Here is a 16,387-nt window from a genome sequence, read left to right as displayed (position 1 = left end):
CCAGGTATGGGTCCGTCCCCGAAAACACAAAGAACCCCCCTAAACACAAATTCTTCATTTTTTTATCACTTTCCTACCCATTTTTCTACCCTTTTACAATGCCGAAAACAGCCAAAAATCGCTCTATTAGCGCGGGAATTCTCGGTTTTACTCTTAGCTATACGCTCGGATTCATGGTCGTGGGGACTTATTCCGACCGTACCGACCGTACCAAAGCGCTTAATCCAACTTGAGAAGCGGCACTTATAAGCTAGGTTAAACTGCTAGATAGTAGTTTAATCGAACCTACTATAACCCTGGATGCAATTTTGACCCCGTGAATAACTATGACAGGGCTAATATTGTATCTGGGTAAATTTAATCCTCTCCATTTGAAAATAGCTAAGAATACAATGCCAAAATTCTAGGTCCCTTGCTATTTCGACCCGTTACATCAATGCGCTTCAAAAATTCAGGCGCGAGGAAGACCCACACGTTCCTGGGATCATATCTGGCCCCAGGGTCCACAACATGGTTTCCAGGCACGCTCTTGGTCGCTCCAAGGGATCAGACTCGTATTTCCCAGAGGATGAGAGTCCATACCTATACCATTATACCCCTGATTCCACTGGTCAGTGCCAATCCAGAGTAGTTATCCTAAACAAAGCTAGTCCAACTCCAATCTCCGCATGAGAATTGGTTCGGGTTGTAGAATTACATGTTTACCAGAGTTGTTAGTGATTCTTTTGTCGTAATGTCCGATCAAAAGTCGCTCCCTCTTGAATGTTCGGAAAGCTCCTTTTCGACCTTAACAATTGGCATGCAATTAGCTCTTGTCTGATCAATTCCCAGCTAATGCACTTTATGAAGTAGGTTTGAACGGAAGGGTCAATACAGCCAATATGCTGTTGCGAGGATTGATTGTCCTTGGAATGAGATAGGGTGTCTGGATTTTCAAATGTATATCGCTCGTAACAACTCAAGTCAATTGTAGGAATGTTGATGGTCAAAAAAGGCGACGCCAGCCATCAATTTCTGACTAGGAATCCCTGCTCTGCCAATCCATTTTGTTGTAGTTCAAAGGTTGATTGATTGTCCTTGGCTTTTTTAGAGGGAATAACTGAGGCTCTATGTACAACGATAAGACCAAGTTGGTTTTCAATCAACTTGGTTCTTAGTATAGACAATGCGGGAAATAATTCAGGATGATGCGGCTTGATTCCTGATCTGCATCAGTGTCATATCACAACACATCCAATCTGCCCCGATGCAGTACACTACTGCGCAAGATCACATCCCTGGGGAACCGCTAGGATCTATGTAACCATTGTAGGAAATGATGTAGAAAAATCTCGCGCAATCCATATCCAGCCGCCAGAGCTGTTGATGGTTTAGCCTATCGGGGGTATCGGAATTTGCCCCGGCTACGCACTAGCGACCAAATATCTTTCTCAGGGTACAACCAAACGATGGACGGACCCAAATAATTCACTTTTAGTTCTTGCCAGTACGGCGTATCGGGTAGTGCGGATAGTAGGAGCTTCTCAATGCCTTTGCCTAGTCCCCACAATCCTTAAATTGCTGTACCGAATATGACCGTGCTGCGGCAGCTCCCGACCGTTTCGATCACCGCCTAAAGATTGGCCAGGCTTCTCTAACTTTGGCCCCCACGCTGGAGCCATGGATCGTCGGTCGTACTACGGAGATTGGAGTGTGTGTACAAAGCTCGGTAAGCGTGTGACTCACCGTGCAGCCATAGGCCCTAGACAGATCTATAGACCAAAAATGAAACAGAAGCCCAAAGAAGGTCCATTTATCCATCGTAGATCAGCAATTGGGAAGAGGGCCGATGTACGCTGGCTTGCAGTTGTGGGTGCTGGTGAGCCAGTCAGGCCAAAAACGGTTTTTGCCACTCGATCTCAGACATCCCGAGCTTCTCTAATACATGAAATTCCACTTCAGCCGCAAGCATTTCCCATTCGCCGCGGTACGGGTTCCACTTAGACTCGGCTTGAGCACGAATGAAATGTTACGAAGTATGTACTTTTGTACCTCTTGCTCTTTATTGATGTTCTAGATCTCAAATGGTGACTATATATTGGATGTGCGGTGGGAATATATCCTGAGAGTGCGAGGTCCTCCCCTGTACGGTCGCACCCTATCAAAAGTAATGCCCGAGCTTTTGTCGACCACCACACCTTTATGGGTTGATCAATTGCTTTGAAATGTGATGACCATAATCTTCGAGGTGTATTTAGAAGAAAAGAACTATACAAATTTTCAGTTCGATTCTCGTACGAAACGTTATTCCACCCTATTTACGGCCCGCCCCACTTAGCACTCCCATAGGTAAGCCAAGGTCCTAATTGCACCCTACTAGGATGCGCTCACCACTCCCATGGGATAGGTATTCAATGCGATCTATGACATTATGGCTAAATATTGCTGCAACTTTCTCCGGGTGTTCACTCGTTGGATCAAGGGTTTCTTCGTACTGTGAGTTTATGTTCCGATGACAGCTGATGCCTTTAAAAAGCATGAAACCTATACGAAACTTACATCATCCCATAATCGCTGTAGCCATTCCAGTTGCTTTAGGTGGGATTTTCCCCTTTGGGTGTATCGGTGGGTTGGGTCGTTCGAGAAGAGTTTTTCGGTCGACTGAGCTCGCGGTTGGATGTAAAGCAGCAGGCCAAGGCTGCAATAATCGCAATCAGGGTTCTAAGAAAACATCCATCCGAACTTTGAGCTAATCTTCAGTTTGGAGTCCCTGGAGGTGACGGACCCGAAGATATGCCTTGCTCGTTCCTTTCTGCTTACACACATGTACCTTTCTTTCCTTTATAAGGGCTTGTGACGTCAACCCAACAGCAAAATCGGCTTACGAAGACGAAGATCTCCCGAAGATAGTGAGACTAGAAGGAGGCTGAGTATCTATGTACCAATAAGCCCAACCTCCTTTTTCTCGAGTGGAGCCAATATGCCAAAATTGGGGGATAATGACCAATAAGGATATAGGAAAACAGTGGAGCAGAGTGCCCGATGTTCCTGAATTTCAACCCTAATGCACTACTAAGCTTTAGACCTATAATTTTACTATCCATTGAAACGATAAGTCGCAAGCTGAAAGCGGCCGTCTAATATCTGGTATGCTGAGCACCATATACATCAGATATTAGTCCAACTCAGGGTTAGTATGCGGCGCCTTAGTTCCTCCGTGAGCTGAGGATTTGACCCTCTTGGAGACTGGCAGGTCGAGAGGGAGACAATGACATCATCTTTGACTGCCACTTCTTTGTATTTACCCGGCTCTACGCGCCGGAGGACAATGAGCCAGTGGTTGCGGAATACCGACTGTGGCCTATCTACATCTAGAAGGTTAATGCTAACTGTTATGATATGAGGCTAGTGCATATCAGGAACAAAGCCGCACCATCGGAATTAATTCTCGAGGTGTCTATACGAAGAAGCAAGTCGATTGGAAACCAAATTGGAGCTCATGCTGTATATATAGCCTCACATTCCTCTGGAAGAATAGTTAAGATTATACCTCTGAATTACAACAGTATCGCCTGTAGCGGACCTGGACGGACTGCGGGTATCCCCAGACTCGGAGGACGATAAGGGCAATGCATGGTGCGGTCTGCTTCGAAAGCTTGGTCACCGAGGGGGGCGTGAGACTTTTACGAATTCTGCCCATGTCTGCATCTGAGTTATGCTGAGGCAATGACTGTTCCCACTTCTGGTTGAGTGTGATAGGAGAAAGCGCTCCGGCTTTATAGCAAGTTGTATCGCGGGACCAGAATTGAGTGTTGTGCTTGCTCGCAATAGGGGGTATTGCAAGCGCACGCAATTTTTCACCCATATTTTCTACAGGTAGATATCTATTTCAAATACAACACATTTCGGACAACGGCTCAGAAAGAGTCGGACCAGACTCATATAATTCAACGAACTGGTGGAACCATGGGATATTGTCAAAGAGTACAGGCTCTCGTGGCTGTTCAACGTTGTTGATTCTCAACGAAACACAGTACATTAAAAGTTGAAGGCTTTTGGTCTCCAGATACTTGTGCTGGTGCGAGTCGCGAGAGTCTGGTACCAGTTCACAAAGCTGAGCCGTGGCTCATAAAGGCAATAGTAATTTTCACGTACAACACTATGGTCCTTTAACTCAACAACCATACTTCGAATTCACTTTCTGCTGTTTCCTTCACCCATTCTTACCACTTCTGTGACTTGCCCGAGCACCACCATGTCCCCACGTAGCGCAGCGTGGGTGGGCTGGCCAAAACGGGAGGAGGAAAATCTTATCCCCTGGCTGGATGCCCATCGGGACCTGTCGTGGAAAGCCCACTCCGACGCATCTTATGAAGATTATCAGGTGGATCGAAGCATTGAGTCTTTACGAGGGAGAAAGTACGAAAAAGTACCATATTCTGAGGAAGCAGCGTCGCACTGGCGCCAGAGCTCCCAAATGTTCAGGCAAACAAAAGCGGCCAGACGACGTGCGGCGCTCGGTGGTCGATAGTGGTTCACATTTGACTCTTCCAGCCAATACCTCTGTCCAAAGGAACATTGAAAAATGGGTTTGAAGAATTCTAGCGGCCGACCCTAGTCAGCCTGACAAGAGTGATAAATCAGCTCAAACGACACGCTCGGAAACACGTACGAAATACCTTTATTCTTCCCATATCAGAGGGCCAATTAATATGTTCGCAACGTGAATAGGCGTAAGATACGGTCTTTCTATCTTCCGCCATTTTCGAAGGCCTATTTCTTGGGTTAGACGTCAGATTGAGTGCGCTTTAACCTTATAATCGACATCAGCAAGTAGATTCTCACGCGTAATCTCAGGACGGGATTGGATAGGATCATATATACGATCTCGGTCCTCTTCAGTAAGCTTCCGATGGGGGCCAGGGCGAGGCATTTAAATACCGTGAGCGCGTTTAGCTTCCTGGCGCAAGGTGCAATGAATGGTTGAGAGAGGAATATGAGGGTATGCATGCTTTTGGATACGCTTAGCACCCCATTTTGCTCGAGCGTTTTTAGCACATATACGCCCACGACCGTATGGTGGAAGCCCTGGGCTGCGGGCCATAGTAGGGGGAGAGTATAGGGAAGTAACTAGAAAAGTAAAAAGTAAGGGGAGAAGGGATAGTAACCTTTGTAATAATATTGTTACTACGTGCTTGCGCTTGCGCGCGCGTGTAGGGTGGTAGGGTTCATACTAGTAGGAATATGCAGGCGGTAAAAAGAAGCGGTCAATGATGGAGGCACTGGGTGCAAATACTCATGCAACGCCACTGTATGTACGATGGAGAGCTACCGTTGCACTTATAAATTGTCAGCCGGGCAATTTCATTCACTGCTTCGCCTTACCATTTCTTTGTGATTTCCACGTCGACTAACTCTAGAAGGAAGTGTGGCGGAATCCGCAGTCTAGGTCGTCTTGCAAAGCTTTTGAACAAAACTTTATGGTAATTTCTAGTTCTCAAAAAGAAAACCAAAATGACTGGGAAAAGTCCCTAAATACCTTTTTGGCACCCCATTTCCAAATATACTGTTTTGGACAAATATTACACGCCCTCCTCATGATTTGCCGGAAAGTTAGATCACCTACCTCGCCCTATACTTTATATGGGAGAAGAAGCTGGGCTGTGCAGCATTGGGCCCCCGATTATCGTTGGAGCAAATGCTGGCGTGGGGTCCAAGAAGCGGAGTTATACGGATTTGGTCCTGGCACTAGTATTGCACGGCTTAGTACATTGGTCTAGGCTACCTGCGTCTACAGTTTCCAAATATGGTGTACACTGCGACAGTAAGTGCTTAACGCCTATATACTAACGGACGTACGGTAGCTACTGCTCCTACTAATGTAGGCATCTTGGCTAGTGCGATCTTTGGCACTATGCGGCTGAAACCTACACCAAGTCTTGGAAGGCCAGATGGCTGAATTTCGCGCCCCGTAGGTAGATAGGGGACTCGGAGCCGAAACGGAAGGCCGACCGAGAGGAGTTACGCGGTGGGGCGTCCCGGTTGATCTAGCTGAATATTAACTTTTACTCCGCCGAACAATTAATTTCTTATGGCTTTGGAGGATCGCTAATTAATAGCCAAGAGATAGTTCGATGGAGATTACCCGGGGGCCCAATATCTGATGTCGCAACACTGGCGCCCGGCTTCTGCGCCTTTAGCGGGGCCCAACAGTCAACAGCCAAGAGCCAACATCCGACGTCAACCATATCCGACATTTGGCGAGCTCCACTAACTAATACGAATTAAGCACTATTCTGCGGTTTCCAAACGTCCAAGTCCAGTAAAAGTATTTCGTACCAAGCCATACATCCTCGGGTCTTAGGTCCGGTAGTTCGGCGTAGTTCGGAGGATCGACTCTGATCCTAGGTTCGATTGTGAAATACGTGGGCCTCCAAAGGCCCGGCCCATGGTTGAAGGAGGGTACCTTTGGAATTTTCAAGAACTCGGGGTTATTTGTACTGTATTATTCGGAATTTCCTCGGAAGTGTTTATCACTTAAGATGGGCATTATTGTAAACCGCATTTATGTCAAGAGATTACCTACGGAGTACTAACATATCGATTTGCACACTGGCGAAGTTTCTCTCCGGGCCCTGGTGGAGGAGAATCTAAGTTTAGTGAATCCAACAGCGCTTTAGTCTAGGAACTTTTTTTCTGATACTTTTACCGCCCTCGTTTAAGACTTAGTCGTACTCCAGGATCTTTCCTTTTTCTAGTTACCTTGGTTATCTCAAGGCCATGTCATACTTCCTCATCTTCTGTACTTCACACCATCCATTGGCTCTCAAATACAAGCCTCTCTATGTCCCCACTTCTACTATCGGACCTGGTCTGAGCATTCTGGGGGAATCCAAAGCTTGGTCCTTTATAAATTCTATCGTTAAAAGCCAACTCATACACGTACTGGCAATCTATATCCAAATGGAAACCGACGCAGAATCATACGCAACACTACCGTCAGCACAACAAAGCAAAATGAAAATCGACACCTTACTGAACCCAGGCGACGGAGACATCTCTCCATGCTCCCAGCACGCCTCAATCCCATCCAACCGCAGCAGCTACCATCAACCCTCACCAAGCTTCCCCTCAAGCCCAAACTACTGGCACAACCGAAGCTACCACAACACCCGCCCAGGCGCACTATCCAACACCACAGCAACAACCCAGAGCAGCAGCACAAACAACCACCACAGCGTAACGGGCCCATCCCAGATGTTCTTCACCTACCGGCCCTCCCCTAATGCCAACCGCACGAGCGCAAGCTGGATCCAAAGCTCACTGTCCGCTCCGTCCTCGTCAGATCTCTACTATCCGCGCGAGCGCTACTCAAGCATCTCAAGCTCCTCCACCAAAGGCGGCCGCCGCCGTTCCCCCGCGGCCAAAGTACAATGAAGAGGAAATGTACTTCATCTGGTACCACCGCGTTGATCTGTGTCAAGAGTGGAAGAAGGTCCGCGATGCTTTCAATCGGCAGTTCCCTAACCGCCAGAGATGCGGCTTCCAGGGTATTCAGTGCAAGTTTTATCGCTTCATTAAGCAGAATAAATGCCCGACACTGCGGGAGCAGAGAAGTATGCGGGATGGTGAGTTCTTGAGCGAGGGTGTTTCTGCTTCGATGGGGGATCATGGGACGGCGCCAAAGTTTGGTGTTAGGGAATGTACTAATGTTTGGTATCCTTGGATGAAGAAAGAAGGGGATGCCGCGTTGCGACGGTGATTTTTCTTTTTCTTTTTTGTTTCCTGGGAGATCAAATTGTCTGTCTTTTCCTTTTTTTGCGTGGGTCGGTCTTCGTCCTTATTAAGATACCTCCGTTCAGCGTGGGAGGTCTGTGGTCTTTCGGATGTCCTCTTTTTACCCCAAATCTTCCACCAGGGTACCTCTCTTTTTGTCTTTCTACACCTTCTCTCAGACTTCCCAGGCTCGTTTCTCGGTATATAATATATACATATGTCGCGCGGAGCAGTCCATACCGTGAGAGTCGAAACCAGTCGCATTTAGACCTAAGTATTACTATAAAGAGTCGAGGTTGGATTTGAATATTAAAATCATGTCTTCCCAAAACGTTTATTCCGTATGACGGATGGCACATAATCTCTGCATGTCTATTACCCTCTCTGCAGCTGATTGTCGAACAACACACATTCCTCTTGATTTGTCCTTCCTGTCCTACTCATTTCAAATCCCAACGCACATAGTCCTTCCTCGCCTTATATATTCGGCACAGAATTCCCGGCCTCGTCCAACCCAAAAGGAAGGATAGCCGGAAAATCGCTCAATTTGGCCCGTTTCGGGCATACAAGCATCAACATCGGGTTCGGTGCATCCATAAAATGGAATCCAAGTCATGCTCTGTGTCCTCTTCTGACAAATTTACAATTTGATATGATGAAATCATTGTTCCAGGGCTATAACCCCACGTTCAAGTTCCATCCTCTTGTGTGGGAGGCAGAATCTCTCCTGCTTTTGAGCCCTACATAGCAGATGTGCTATTACAATGGGAGATTGTTTGGCAGATACATTGCGCTCTTGGTGGACCGCATTCTTGCTGACCGTTGCAAATCGGCAGTCACAGCCTACTTGAACACGTCTTATCTCCCCTCGGTTCCACCAACAGCTTCGATACTTCTTCGAGCATATACCTGACCAGATTGAAGGTCGCAGGATTTGAATGATTCTCTCCAGGTTCCAGGAAAGGCTCCTCAAGTTTGGATCGAGGCTATCACGGCGGATGCTTTTTGTTATAAAGCCAAAGGATCGGGAATTAGAGTTATTGTCTTTGAATTATCATTGTACCTCGATCAATATTCTGCTGCTATCTGTGGCTCAACAAGCTCAACATCTATTCAGCTACAATCAGCACTGAGTCGGTAACAATACTAGAAACCCCTTTGCTGCATTCTACTTACGATTATGCTGATAATATCTCGAGGACCAGGCTGACTAGGCTTCACTATATTCTGATTGAGTTCCTAACATTTTCAAATAAACTCCCCTCTTTGATCCAAATCCAGGCGTTCCAGAAAATCCCATAGCAGTTTGACTTTCCAGCCACCACTACGTGCTTTGATGGGAAGGCTATAGCACGTACCAGACTCCAATTGTACTAGTTCGCCCGATGAATCGCAAGAGCTCCCTGTCCAGGCAGCGATTGAGAAAACAGATTCGTCAAAGAGTGGGTACACTGCAGAAGCCGACTCTGGCTCAGACCAGGTCAAACAACCGAGGTTGTACTCGGAGGTACTTCCTTCTTGGGCGACGATATATTCACTGCAATCAGATGTTGAATACATGTTCAACTCATAGTACTCGGGGCTTGGGGGCTCATTAGCTCTAATTGTCGGGCTGCTGGATGAGGTGCCGGAAGTGGTTTAGTCTCGCTGGAAGTGGTTGTAGTTTTGGTAGAGGTGCTACTAGTGCTAGCAGACTTGCTAGTGGATGTCTTTGTTTGTGTTGGGTTGTTTGTGCTTGTGTAGCCGGACCAGCGTGTGGCATCCCAGGCCTCTCGGCTCCTTCTGTTGCGCAAGTGCTCTGCTTGGTAGAACGCTATAAGGGGCAACTCTCTTAGTTGAGGCCTGTTGAAACCCATTTCTTCTTTCTACCGCAATTATTTACAGCGACATTTCTAATGCCTTTGGACGGTCAGTGATAGCGACGAGCAAGAGTCGTGTTGAGGAACAGGATGCTGAGTCGGTCAAGAAACGTTGGCTGACTGTTGAATCCTTCACGACCCTCTAGAATTGAGGCTCTGAGTACTACTCAATTCGCAATCACAGGCTCGTGTTTCTTGTTCTGATACCTCACCTGTGAGTGACTCAACGTTGAATCACCGAAAAGCGCCTACAACTTCATACTCGAAATCATGGACTTTTTTCCTAGCCTCGCTTTAGTGTGGTATTGGTTGTGTTGAGCTGTGGGTCTGTCCGACCAGACTGCGGAAAGCGAGGTCACTATAGGACGTGCTCTGGCCGTCAACCCGTTGAAGCTTAGCCCAACGTTGTCAACACTCAATTTTCGAACTTGTGACCATGAAAATACATTAAATAAAATTTTAGTTTCTCCCCTGAATTTCTTTGTTTGATGATGATAAGTTCTACAATATTCCATTCGTCGGATTTCTGAGGCGTTCAACGAAAGGGATAGAGGTGTCCGGTTGAAAAATATATCCTCAACAGGCGTTGATCTCTGGCCCTCAACATCGTGAGGCTTGATCAGTTTCCCCGACTGACTATCCCTGTTGCTCAATACACTGTGAGCAGCCCCCTTAAAAGTAGACTGACTCGAGTCAGAATTTCACTGCTTCGGCTGACCGTTGTAGTGATTGTAAAACCCAGCCCATAATTTATACACGTACATCTGCGCAGTCTATAAGGGACACTTAGGATCCATGGAAATTGTATTAATCAGACCATTGACTTTCTCCTGCGGACAAATGGATGCCCTGCACAGCGCGCCACACCAGGAAAGAGGAGATCAGCCGCCCAGTGAATTGATCATCCTTGGCGAGAAAGACAAACCACAGGAAAGTTCTGACCGTGTCCCGTTGGTAAGTGAAACGATTCGACTTCAAATGTTTTTGCTGACCATTGCAGCCCTCCCCTTTGCAGCAGGAAGCAGGAACAAGACACACCCTGGCGACCAAGCCATTTCAACCGAACTTGAAGGTTCTAACAGACCCCGGGCGCGACGAACCCAAGTTCGCCTTTCCCGCAGCTCTTATTGGACTCTATAGACACCTATGGGAGTCTTGCGTGCCCAAGAACACCGATGGCCAGAAGCTAGAGCAGGACAACCTTGTTGTGAAGGAAGCTGGTGCGCACCTGAGAAAAGAGAGAGATGGTCTTCAGGTTCGCTACAACAAACAGCTATCCCGGCTACGCTTTACTAGGCAGGCACTGGATCCGTCTCGAGAACGACTGACTAGTGTACTTGAAGACTGGAACCACCCTTCCAGCCTCAATCTCACAAGGTCCTTGAACGACGTAAGAAAAGGGTGAAGAATTGTGTATTCGAGGCGATGTACCCTGCTTCAGCATAGAAATACTACAGTTGACCTTTCCAATCAAGTAGAACTACTGCTTAGAAAGCATCTTCTATTTTGAAGTATTTGCAAAAGTGTGCATGGAATAGCCTCCCATTTAATTTATCCTCACTGGAAAATGTTGAATAACAACGCAATTTATGGGCCAATCCCGCTTGTAGTTACCCAATATGTTATGCACAAAAAACCTTGGATCAAGGCATACCTTCGTGGGTAGCGCGACTAGCGAAGCAAGTGTCAAGTGAGTGGGATGTGGTAAGGGTTCCATGCGAGGGCAAGGGGACAGACGGAATCCAGTGCCTATTGCACCAATACCATGCCAGGAAATCGTATCTAGTAACTGTCCGCGTATAGATAGTAGTAGTAGTAGTAGTAGTAGTAGTAGTAGTAGTAGTAGTATTCATTTAGGGTTTTAATTATATCAAGAAGGCCAAGAAGCCTCGCCGATGTTTCCAATGTTATGGTGACACCGAACTTCCCCTCCATCGACGCACGCAGAAATATAGCGAATATAAGTCGACTCTACGACGATTTTGAGAGAAGCACCTGCAGGATCGAAGGTGTCATATGAGTGATGAAGATCTACTACATGAGATGCATCTTCGCAGGCATGCAGAAGAGGTTCATCGCCTCAGCACTGAACGGGATTACTACGCCAAAGAAGATGAGAGATCGGACATTGATACCGATTAATTGGGAGGCTTGCAGGTGTTCTATCAAATTGAAGTACTGGTCTACTTGCGGTTCAAGGATACTTTCAAGTTCGCTGTTTAGAACAAGCTCATTCAAAACCACTGTCCTGGTCTTCCAGTAATCTTGCTGCCTGAGGCTTCACGAATTCTCATCTTCTATAATTCTTATCCTTGTTCAGTTCCACGTGCGTAATTATACGCACGGTTATGGCGCCAGACCCATAAAACGATAGTCTTGCTGTTATCCGAGTGTGGCTGGAAATGTTTCCAAAAGGCTGGGACGGACTATGGATCAATTGATCGATCAATTGGCATATGGTTTCATAGATCCCAGTCTACTTCCAGGAACGTAGCATCTATTGGCCTGCGGAACTGCTGCGTCGTTTCCCCCGTTGTCGCAGTGTCCGGGCATACATTGGATACGGAGCGCGATTCCTTTTGCTTGAACATCTGCGGTTGCCTCAAGGATCCCGTGAGTGATGCCCTGTCCTGACTCGTTTCCTCGTTTTTGATTGCTTGCAAGGCTGATCTGCTCAAATGCTTACTCATGAGTTGATGGCCAACTGGTGAGGTATAACATGCGTTGGGAAATTATATCTCGATGATTCTTACGCATATAAAGGAGCCACATAAATAATCAACCAATTCCTCAGCCATAACTGAAGGCAGGCACTTTCTTTAAGCTCACTATCGCCATGTTGTTCAAACCCCTTATCGTCCTCAACGCCCTATCCGGCGCTGTGACCTCTTTACGGCATCTCAACTGCACATACTTGGGATTGTCATCCACAGTATAGAGAGCGCCGATCATCGAATTCCAGCCCGGTGATTGGTCAGTCGTCCGATAAATGCCCGTCAACCAAGAGAAACTCCTTTGTCTACATTGGAACGTCATCATAATGCGATATGCGAATAATAATTTTCTTGCCAAGCCCGCGGTGAGTCCTTTCGTCATCAATCGATAGTTCTAGGTGCCTGCACAGCACCGATTGCTCTTACAATTGTCATACAGCGCCAACGTAAGAGAAATATTATTATTCTGAATATATTCTATATAAAGTAGTCTTGGCATTAGGGGTGGAGAAATAATAAAACATCGTAGGTGTTGACACCATTTTTCGAAGTACTGTAAGGCTCTATAGACTTTGTTTTTTCACCAGTCCAAATTACCCTGCAAAGAGTACATTGAACAATTATCGGGCGACTCGTTCTACATCGTTGATGCAACTTATAAATTACGCTGACCAAAACAAGGTTAGTGCCATGCAATCTAAATACGGTACTAAAAGAGACTTGGGGTGGGTCAAGGTTGACTATTAGCATTGAAACACTTTTGAAACACTTTAGTACTAACCCGCCCTTACACTTTTTACAAAAATTACGGACCCTCCTACTTAAAAAAAATCTGTCATGGTAATCCCTTTCATTGGGTGGCGGACCCTCCGTTAGGAGGATCTGTAATTTTCGTCACAGGAAAGGGGATGTTATTTCCATAGCGCGGACAATTATCGGGCTGATCCGATTGTCAATGTCAGTTACCCCTGCCAAGCTCAGTTGAGTTTATTGTTCTGTAACATCTCAAGCCTTCCCGGCGATATGCAAACAACTGAATATACTACGCCGCCGTAGATCTTGTTGATCTTTTAAAACTAATACTTTTCCTGTTTTATTTCATCCGAGTACTGTACTTTTATTACTAAACACAGGCCCGCTCTCTCTCTCTAAGCCCTGACCTTAATGATAATTGGTCTGATCTTGTGGAGCGGGATCAAATTGATCCCATTTTAGTATAAAAGCCACCTCGGCATAAACCCTGAATTTAGGATTAAGAATTATTAAGAATTGTATTATTCGTATATGCCATACACCGCGCTAGCAAAAAATAGACTTTTCTTGGCGGAGCCACATTGACAAACTTCTTAAGGAGAGAAATATATATCAGCTTTGAAGATAGCAAAACAGAACATGGATCAATCTCCCATAACTGGTTACTGGTTACCTTCTATATCACGTGCCAAAACTACGAACCTCTTTTTTCCGGGTGGTTCTCCACTTGAAACTATCGAGCACAATGGCTGCGATGAGGACCTTCAAGATATTATGGCTTGCTGCATCCATCCTTCCCGGATGCGCTCGCATGGTGGATCGTTCGATCGATCTATCTGCTCGCCAAGCGTCCTGTACCATCAACTGTACGGCTGATTTCCCCGATCTGAAAACATGGTGGCATGCAACAGGTGAGATTAACACGCAAACACCAGTGGCTGATGACAATGTTCGTCAGTCGCATCTCTACTCGGTGCATGTCAGCCAAGCCGGTCCTCGCAAGTTTTATGACTCCTTTGTTTATGAGACGATTCCCCGCAGCGGAAAAGGCAAGATCTGCTACCCTGATGACCACACCACCATCTGCCCCGAAGATGACGGAATCTCCATTGAGGATGACATCGGAGCCACAATGGCCTGGTCCCAGTTCCTGTACGGCAGGGATGTCGTCGTTAATGTGACCCGGTTGAATGGAAAGTCCATCACTGCCGCAGACGTTGTCATCCGACCAACCAATCTGCACTTGGACGTCATTGCGAAAGGCAATTCAGCGTTGATCTCGGTGCCCTACTCCCCGGGCACCAACGGGCTGCGGTTCTCGGTCGAATTTGCGGACGATATCTGGGAATATCGGAATGCTGGCCCAGGACCAAATTCATACTATGTGCAAAACGTGAATGCATCTGGTGACGGCTACGTTCCAAACTACAATGAGTCCATGCCGACAGTCGGAAGAGAGCCACTGAATGCCCTCTTGATCTTTGCCAGTCCCTTCCCCCATCGGAGATGGTTCCATCGAACAAGAACGACGTATATGAAGTTCAACCGGGCTATGTCAGTGGCCTGGACGCAATCAATCAGTCGGTGGTCGCTTTCAAGCCCGGTGTCTACTATTTCACCGGCAAGGCACACGCAGTCTTAAGCCCTTCCGTGACATGGGTGTATATGGCCCCAGGAGCATATGTCAAGGGAGCTATACAGTACATGAACAGCGACTCCCCCTTAAAGGCGACTGGCTTTGGCATCCTATCCGGCGAACAATATGTCTACCAGGCCAACACCGCAGACGGGTATGGCAACAACAAGTCCGATGCGACCTCACTCAAACTGTGGCGGGGAGATGGCGTCACAGCGGGGCAGTCCTGGACCCTCCGCGGGCTCACAACCAACGCACAACCGTTCAATGGCATGGACTTCTATGGAGATCTAGACGACTTCCATATAGACGTGGCAAATTACAAGCAGGTGGGCAGCTTCTACACACAGACAGATGGACTGCAGATGTACCCAAACAGCCATGTCCGGGATGTATTTTACCACTCTGGAGATGACACCATTAAGACCTACTACTCCAATGTCCGCGCCGAGCGAATTGTGGTGTGGAAGACCAACAACGCCCCTATCATCCAAATGGGCTGGTACTCGCGCAATATCGCCAACATTTCCGTTGATCGAGTCGACGTGATCCACACCAGATACATCTCAGGCTCGGAGTATTACCCTCGTGGTTTGGTCGGATCGTCCGCCTATTATCTAGACTCATCGGCGACAAACACCGCAAACGTCAGTAACACCATTGGGGACTATACCGTCTCCAACCTCCGCGCGGAAGGCATCTCGCCGCCTCTGATCGCGGTCAATCTACTTTCGAATATCGATAGGTTTAGGATCGTGAATGCCTCGATCGAGGAGTTCTACCCTGCTACCACGCAACTGGATGTCAGTACGGTGCGCGGATTTACAGATGCCAATAACGGAAATAAGCAGATTACAATGGGACAGCATTCGCCGAATGGGCCGGGACTGCTGATTCAAAATTACACCGTCGGCAATGAAACGGTCAGCTTTGCTGCTGGAAACTGGAACGCAACGTCCACCGGCCGCCTCAACGTCGAGCCTGCTTTTGGGGGGAATTGGACGGTTCAGTGACGGTCTTTCGATGTGTGTTACCACTGTGTGTATTTACTGTGTACATATGTTAGAGCTGGCGCTGGGCAAGCTTTCTAGCTTGACCCAGCGCGTCCACACTCCTTATTGCACCCATGGGGAAAAGACAGAGCTCTGAACCAAACTAGGATTTTACTATCCGACTAAGAGCGTACAAAGAGACAAGAACATTTGCGTCTGATCTCACAGTCTGACTATCTGGCAAAGTCTTCAACCGTTTCAATGCCATACAGAGCACCGTGCTGGAGGGCAATAGCTAGGAGAATATAACCAGAGGCAAATTGTGGTCTCTTGGTGTCACGGATAGTCGGGCACGAGATCTGTGAGTTGTAGCAGCAGCTAGAGTCCACAAATGCCGCTCTGCAGGATCAGGTGCCGTGGAATGATATTCAGCTGGTTCTGGATCAGGCACACGGGGACATGGTATCGACAACCACTCGATTTTGGAACACGATCGATGCCCTCCAGAACAGACGACTGGCATCCTATTTGCCGGGCTTCGGAGTGATCCATGCGGACTGGGCCGAGCAAAGCGGCCCGGGTACTCAGGGCCACGATGCCCTCCTCAGCCTCTCTGAATCGAATGTCCCGCTTCCTAGTCAGCAGGAACCGTCTGCGAGCAACTAATATGGATCTCTT

The 16,387-nt window shown here is 47.3% G+C and overlaps 2 protein-coding genes across 2 annotated transcripts; both read left to right on the top strand.

The window, feature by feature from the left end:
- Positions 1-6,996: 6,996 nt before the first annotated feature.
- Positions 6,997-7,741, top strand: N7489_004891 (uncharacterized protein; the record flags this gene model as incomplete). The annotated part of the gene is made up of 2 exons (XM_056710643.1): positions 6,997-7,407; positions 7,466-7,741. 2 exons carry the CDS (start codon positions 6,997-6,999, stop codon positions 7,739-7,741), a joined length of 687 nt encoding a protein of 228 aa, XP_056569064.1.
- A 6,085-nt stretch (positions 7,742-13,826) lies between these two features.
- N7489_004890 (uncharacterized protein) lies at positions 13,827-15,730 on the top strand (the record flags this gene model as incomplete). The annotated part of the gene is made up of 2 exons (XM_056710642.1): positions 13,827-14,528; positions 14,570-15,730. 2 exons carry the CDS (start codon positions 13,827-13,829, stop codon positions 15,728-15,730), a joined length of 1,863 nt encoding a protein of 620 aa, XP_056569063.1.
- Between the last annotated feature and the right edge of the window lie 657 nt (positions 15,731-16,387).

The sequence above is a fragment of the Penicillium chrysogenum genome (genome assembly GCF_028827035.1).
Source record: "Penicillium chrysogenum strain IBT 35668 chromosome Unknown utg000002l_segment0_segment0, whole genome shotgun sequence".
NCBI lineage: Eukaryota > Fungi > Ascomycota > Eurotiomycetes > Eurotiales > Aspergillaceae > Penicillium > Penicillium chrysogenum.
Note: the sequence above shows the minus strand (reverse complement) of the source record. Positions and strands in the feature narration are given on the sequence as shown.